Source organism: Spinacia oleracea, chromosome 6 (assembly GCF_020520425.1).
Source record: "Spinacia oleracea cultivar Varoflay chromosome 6, BTI_SOV_V1, whole genome shotgun sequence".
NCBI classification, from domain to species: domain Eukaryota; kingdom Viridiplantae; phylum Streptophyta; class Magnoliopsida; order Caryophyllales; family Amaranthaceae; genus Spinacia; species Spinacia oleracea.
Window position 1 is genome coordinate 63,782,585 of NC_079492.1, and position 7,650 is coordinate 63,790,234.

The 7,650-nt window shown below is 32.4% G+C and overlaps 1 protein-coding gene across 1 annotated transcript; it reads left to right on the top strand.

The window, feature by feature from the left end:
• Positions 1-2,426: 2,426 nt before the first annotated feature.
• On the top strand, positions 2,427-5,310 carry LOC110778214 (flavonol synthase/flavanone 3-hydroxylase-like). The gene is made up of 3 exons (XM_021982780.2): positions 2,427-3,148; positions 4,067-4,394; positions 4,959-5,310. The coding sequence occupies exons 1-3, from the start codon at positions 2,706-2,708 to the stop codon at positions 5,169-5,171; spliced, it is 984 nt and encodes a 327-aa protein (XP_021838472.1). The 5' UTR covers positions 2,427-2,705; the 3' UTR covers positions 5,172-5,310.
• Positions 5,311-7,650: the final 2,340 nt, after the last annotated feature.

Consider the following 7,650-nt stretch of genomic DNA (forward strand, 5'->3'; position numbering starts at 1 on the left):
AACTCTATTTAATTTTATAGTCAGGACTATCGTTACTACTATTGATATTATGGTGTGAAACTTAGTTAATGGATTTTATAAACTATTTAATGTCGGTTTTTGGGCCTTGATGGTTCCAAGTTGTTTTAATGATCATCATCTATTTAATACGTTTTGAAAGTTAGTTATTTCCGCTGCGTAATTCTGGTAAATAGCCTTAGCCGTTATCACGGTGGCGGTAATATCTTGGTAATTCCTTTGTTTTAAGTTGGAAAATATTTTATAAAAAGCAAGGAATTATTAGGGTGTTACACTGCTGCCCCTCTTTAACTCGGAGGCTCTCCGTGTTGATTACAGTTTGGAACGCAACATCCACCGAGGGCAAAGGCACCTGTGCCAGCAGTTGCGCACGAATCGCCTCGTAGGGCTCATCAAGCCCTATCAAAAAATAATGGAGGTGATCTTCTGCTCTAATATCACCAACTTGCAGAGTTATGTTACATTTGCATGCCCCACACGTACACCTCGGAACACGAACGTACAAAACCAACTCCTTCCACAACTGGACAACCACCCATAATACTCCTTAACAGACACCGTAGAGGTCTGTTTACACGCTCCCATTGCAGTTTTAACGTGACAAATGCGAGTGCCAGTCACAGCAAAAAAATCTTTTTCGCAATTGTATCCATAACTCCTCTACGATAACAAAATCCTCAAGTTGAGACCTCAAATACTCAGCAACAGTATTGGTAATCCATGAGACCACCATGGAATTAACGGAAATCCAATGCTTCATCTTGGTATTGTCTGTCAAAGGCTCCTTGATCGATCCATCGATGAAGCAAAATTTGAATTTTGACACCAAGGAACGTCGCACGGCCTTAGCCCAATCATCGTAATTCGATGCTCCACCTAGTTTTACCGGTGTGATGACAATCAAGGGACCGTCACCCGAACCAAGATAGTAATCAAGATCCACAAATTGCTCTCCGGCGGATTGTTCATCATCATTGGCCATATTGTTTCTCACGTTCTCTTCTCTCAATTACTCTGTGCGACTAAAAGAAAAAAAATTAGGCTTATTCAACCTTGGCTAATGATACCATGTTAAATTAACGTAATGTCTCACTCATTCTCATTAATCTCAACTGAATATATATTACATAGGAAGGCTATTTCGATAATTCTGTATATCCTAGAATATTACAATATTAACATAATATACTCCGTATATATTATCGTAACAAGTTCGTTATTAATGTTCATGTTATTCAACCCCAATCATTTTGGGACCAACGCTCGAAAAGTAAAAACATTTGTGTATAACTTTTTATTTTAGCAACCCTTACTAAAAATATACAATACACTAAGAATTTACCATTAAATTCACCTAGAAGGCTTACATTGCTAACTATTCACACCATTTTCACTTATCTTAACTTTTTTTTCTTTCATTATTGAACTTAGCTTATTATATAGCAAAATTTAGACTTGTTACAAATTAAACTTTAATATAATTTTTTTCATAAGTTGAACATATCTAAACTTATTTTCTTTTCCTTATTTTACTCAACAAAACTTTTATTTAATTTTTCTTCCCCTAATATAAGTGAAAAGCAGACCAGAACCTAAATAGCATTAATAATGACTATTGTGTAGGCAGTCTTCTTTAAATTTTTATGAATAGAACCTACAGCCCCACAGGGTGACAGAGGTATTTGGTAAATAGGTGTATTGTGGTCAATTATCGTGATGCTTGGAACAATTAAAAATATAACGTAATTTGGTAGGTTGGTTTACGTAATTTAAATAAAATTTATGATAATTCGTCAATTTTTATTGGAAAAAATTGGTAATATTAATCTAATTTTTGACTGATTCTTTTATTAAACCCACCTACGACATATTTTTTAATAATACCCACATGTACAGATCAGTTATGGTGTGGATATTATCTGTTCATACCGGTTTTGGTCTTGATATATATTGGTTATGATCTGTAAAATTAGTTCTGGTATAGACATGATCTGATCATATCGTTTCTAATCTGGACTTAATAGATTTAATTTAGACATGACGAATTTGAATGTTTTGTTAATGTTTTTTTATGGCCTAAATAATAGATTTTAATTGCATCGACAACACCATTCTTTTTTATTAAAACAATAATAGTAATAAAATAATAGTAATAAAATAATAGTAATAATAATAATAATAATAATAATAATAATAATAATGATCTGATCTGAACTTATTTTTTCTGATCTAATCTGATATGAATTTATTAAATCTGAAATAAGTAATAAAGTCCTGAAATAAGGTGAACTAAACAAGGGCTAAAGTTACTCCGTATAAAAATTAGATTTTCTTAAAATTTTCATTGAGACGAATCAAACAAGATCTCACATTATTATATTTTTTGTAGTTAATAATATGGCAAAGAATTTGTAAAATTATCTTCAATTGTAAATAGTGTCAAAATTTTAAAATAGAACATCATTACGGAAAGAAGAAAGTATAACAAAGACATTTTTTTTGGGTCATTTAGTACTATAGAAATACAAATTTGAGCCAAATAAAACACCTTAACTTGGTTGTACTTTGCAAAATACATTTGGTTGTAAAAAGCATGAACCCTGAAATTTCTGATATTATTTGAATGGTTGTGGGTTGATTATGACACAACCTAGAACACCCCGAAAAAAACGTTGACTTGTTCCATTATGGACATATCAAAGGAAACAATCATCCCCTCGGATTACATATGGCCAGAAAATGAGCAACCCGGAATCACGACCGTCCATGATCCCGGATTCCGGGTCCCGGTGATCGATCTCGAGAACCAGGACGAGGAAAGGCTAGTCAAGCTGATTGCAGAAGCGAGCAGTGAGATTGGTTTGTTTCAAGTCATAAACCATGGCATACCAAGTGATTTGGTTGAGAAATTGCAAAGAGTTGGGAAGGAGTTTTTTGAGCTACCACAACATGAGAAAGAGAAATATAGCAAGCTTCCTGGGTCAGTAGAAGGATATGGAACTACCCTTCAGAAGGAAGATGAAGCTAAACAAGGGTTAAAGAAAGGTTGGTCTTCTCATATTTTCCATAAGATTTGGCCTCCCTCTGCCGTTGACCTCACATTTTGGCCAAAAACTCCCTCATCCTACAGGTAATCCTAATTTTTAGTTGTAAGTCTAAGGTTCCGTTTGGTTGGGTGTAAAACTTTTTCATGGAAAACAATTTATAATGGAAAATGAAAGGGTAGTGAGAGGAGTGTACTAGAGAGATAAGGAAAAGGAAGTTAAATAATTTTCCCTTTATTTTGAAGGTAAAATGGTTTTCCATCATTAGTAGAACAATTTTACTCCTAGGAAAATGGTTTTACACTCATTTGAACCAAACAACATAAAAGTGAAAATAGAGGAAAATTATTTTGCAGGAAAATGTTTTATCCCCTACCAAACGGAGCCTAAGATGTACTTGGAGGTAGCATAAACTCTTTCATATTTTATCCTTATAACTGCATAACACAAGAGGAGAAATGTAAGACGGACCAACAATGAGAATACAAATACCATTGGAATATTGGATCCAATATTTACCCGGGTGCACCTAGCTATGAAATTTTTGATTTTTTGTCCCTTTTTTAAATTTATATTTTGTACGTTTTCTTAAGATTGCAACAGTTTAACTTTGATTCATACATTTGATAATGCATTATTTTAACAAGATCGCAACCGTTACTCCATAATATTTACATATTTCATACTCATATATATTAATATTATTTATTAGAAAAAACCATTAAGGCGAAACCAACAACATTTTACGCAATAATTTTAATGTATGTTTTTTATATTAGTAAAAAAATATGGGGTCAAAGTTATTCGTGAATAATGCAAAAGTAAATTTTGTCATTTATAAAGAGAAAAATAAAGAATATAGATTTACAAAATATTGATTTGTAACTCTTTGGGCCGGGAGATGTCCAAGATTTTTTTTTAAAAACTAAATGGAGTAGTGAATAGTGATTTACATTTGGGCCAACTTCCCAAATAAGTAACCCATAAAATCTCAAAATGTGTAGGGAAGTTAATGAAGAGTATTCCAAATATTTGAAAATAGTAGGAGACAAACTTTTCAAATATCTCTCATTAAGCTTAGGACTTGAAGAACATGAGCTTAAGAAGGGTGTAGGAGGTGATGATATAGAGTACTTGGCGAAGATCAATTATTATCCTCCTTGTCCTCGTCCCGATTTAGCCTTTGGTGTTCCGGCTCACACCGATATGAGCGCCATGACGTTGCTCGTCCCCAACGACGTACCAGGCCTCCAAATATCCAAGGATGATCGTTGGTATAACGTTGATTATGTTCCTAATGCCATAATTATCCACATTGGTGATCAAATTGAGGCAAGTCTTAATTCTTAACTTTGTGTAAATAAATTTAAATACTACTTCCTCTATTTCAGAATATGTATATAACAGTCAATTTGTTCTTTGCAATAATTTTTAGACTTTTACTACTTCCTCCGTCTCACATTACTCGTTACACTTTCATTTGCACAAAGTTTTAGTTGATAAGTGGTGGTTTGGTAATTAATTGTTATTTTATTCAAAAAGTAGATGTGATAAGAGGTAGTGAGGTATTTTTTAATTGAATGAGAGAGAGAGTGAGAACTAAAGTTTTTTAGTGGAAATAGAGAAACAATATAATAATTGTGGGATCATTTCTAATTTATAAGTGTACGTAACAAGTAATCTGGGACGGACGAAAAAGGAAAGTGTAACAAGTAACGTGGGATGGAGGGAGTAATAATATAATTGTTTTTATTTATGGTCAAATTAATGCACTGGAAAGTGTGTCAATCAAATCGTTGCAAGTATTATGAAATAAGAGAATTAAAATAAGTCGAAAGAATAATAATAATAATAATAAGTTGATACTTGATACGATTTGTGTTTGTTGGCATGCAGATCATGAGCAATGGAAAATACAAGGCTGTGCTTCATAGAACAACGGTGAGCAAGGAAAGAACAAGAATTTCATGGCCGGTGTTCTTGTCGCCGCCATCGGAACATATTGTTGGACCGTTCTCTAAACTCGCCACTAATGAAAATCCGGCCATATATAAGAGTAAGAAGTTCTGTGACTATGCCTATTGCAAGCTTAATAAGATACCCCAATAGTAATAACAGGCATCACGGCCAGTGATGGCCTCACATTGATGTAAGGGTGGTGGTCAGCTGACCATCCGATTGTTTTTAATAAAAACGTTTGTATGTATGTACTATCTCCATTTCTAAATAATTTTTATATTTTTCGTCATCTGTTTTATAATATTTTTTACACTTTGTTTTTATTCTATTTTTTGATAAGAAAATTTACTATTTTACCTTTCTTACCCCCACAATATTTACAATTTTCCATTCACTTTCTTTTACTTTATTCATTTCTTTTGGAAATTTGGTGAAACACTACCTTTAAGTCTGGGGGTTTTGACTTGATTTTTGCAATCTCACCCCGTAAAGGGGAGCAAAATTCTAGTTTCACACCAGTGATGTTAATCGAATTTGAACATAGAAAATTGAAATTCAAAATATAGAAAATGCGTAAAATACCCCTACGGATTAGTCATTTTGAACTTCGATGGAGTCGCCACCAAACAAGTTTATGGGTCCGGTTTGGAAACACCTAAATCGGGATAATGCTTAGGACTTGAAACTGCAATAAGACTAGGGTAAGGGAACGAGACACTTATTTTGGTAAACTTGAAAAGTTGGTTCATACAAGACAAGGATCATATTCGTGCATATATAATCCGAATCATGGAGCTAAGTTTAGGTTGGTGAGCATGCATATTTAGGGCATTGAAATTGCTAATTTTGTATGTGATCACTTCGTTTTAAGTCAAATTCAGGGAACGTAAATATGTTGTCCAAAAATTATCTTTGTTAAGCGTGATTAGAACTTGTAGATTGTTCATTCAGCATGTTAGATGATGAAAGCAATAACAAATAAAGCAAGCATCACAATAGAAAATAAATGTGCGCAATTAGTATAGATTATACATCACCATCTAGAAAAAGGACTAGGTGTAAACCACATCGCCTATAAGGACTAGGCGAGTAAAATAGCATGAATAATAAGTGCAAAATTGAAAGGTGAGAAACTTAAAGGTGCAGAAATGAAATAATCAATAAATTAAGCAATAAAGTATTGAATTGCATTGATAGAACTTGTATGAATGATGTTGGAAATCCAAACAAGAGGCACTTGTTCAAGTATGACTTTGCCCCTCATTGATCTAACCTTGAAATGAGTTTGCTTAATAAAAAGTATCATTGGTTTTGTACTTGAATATTGAAATAAAGTTTGAATATTGAACTTGAACTTGAACTTGAACTTGAATATAGAACTTTAATATTGAATTTAGGAGGCTAAACTCTTAAAGATTAGAACTCTCATGTTAAAAGTCTCATCTTTAATAAGCTCCGTATTTGAGATTGATTCTAGTTTAAAGAGAAATTGATCTCATTTAAATATCATTTAATATTGAAGGTAAAAATTGTGTTTTAAATCATGAAACTTTCATGTTCATGTGTTCTAGTTTGAAAAAGGGTTTGCACTTTTCCAAACATCATTGAACTTGTATAAAGCTAAGGGCCCTGTTTGGCAACTAGCGGTTAGTTGTTAGCGGTAGTGGATTCTATTAGCAGTTTTGACTAGCTGTTGGTATTAGCTTGTTTGACTAGCTGATTGTATTAGCTGATTTTGTAAAAGGGTTTGGTAAATAGCTGATATGTAATAGTTGTTTGATTGTGTAAAATTTCCAATAAGGACATTGACTTATTTAATTATAGAGAATTAGTAATTGCTAAATATATGAATATGTATGGTTAGATTTTTTTGGAATTAAATGTAGTAACATGAAAAATTATTAAACAACGTTCCTATAAAATTGAAAATGTTATTTCTTGGTTTTTTGTTGAGTTCTTTTTCTAATATTTCTTGGTCTTTTGTTGGTTGAAGTAGTAATATTGTTGCCCACGAGATAGCTCGTTGATTGTCGTGGGTCAATGGTTGGCGTTTGTTGGTAGTAATCTTCCATCAAATGTTCTTTTGTGTTTAAGTGGTGATGTTTTAAGCAAAGAAAATTAAGTGCCTTTTAGGCTCCTTCTAAAAAAATTGAAAATTTGTTAATCCCATTTACAACTTTTACGAAAATAAATGATTAAATGTCTAATTTGCAAAATAGGATTGACTAAGAAATACTTTTTTACATAAATTCATACTATAAAAGAAACTCGATTTTTATTTTTATTTTCAATTGTATTTTACATCATCTATTTAAGAAAAAATGTCTACTTAAATAAAATTTAAAATAAAAAGGTAAGCAAAGTAGTAAAGTTAAGTACTAAAGTGAATAAAGAAAAGAAAAAAGTATATCAACCATATTTTACCTTGAGGACTAAATTGTCTTTTCAACTTACCCAACACAATCCTCTAATTGAAAAAGCTACTTGGAGCAACTTTTTGGAATTAGAGGATTCATTACAATCCTCTATCTCAATCCTCTAACTTCCAAACACCTATATTAGAGGATTGAATTGGTTAAACCTCTAAATTGGCCAAATCCTCTAATTTTTTGTGAATCCTCTAACAAAC

Coding starts and splice junctions, on each gene's coding strand:
- LOC110778214 (XM_021982780.2), top strand. CDS start 2,706: ATGGACATATCAAAGGAAACAATCATCCCCTCGGATTACATATGGCCA. Junction 3,149..4,066: donor AAAACTCCCTCATCCTACAG/GTAATCCTAATT, acceptor CAAAATGTGTAG/GGAAGTTAATGAAGAGTATT. Junction 4,395..4,958: donor ACATTGGTGATCAAATTGAG/GCAAGTCTTAAT, acceptor GTTGGCATGCAG/ATCATGAGCAATGGAAAATA.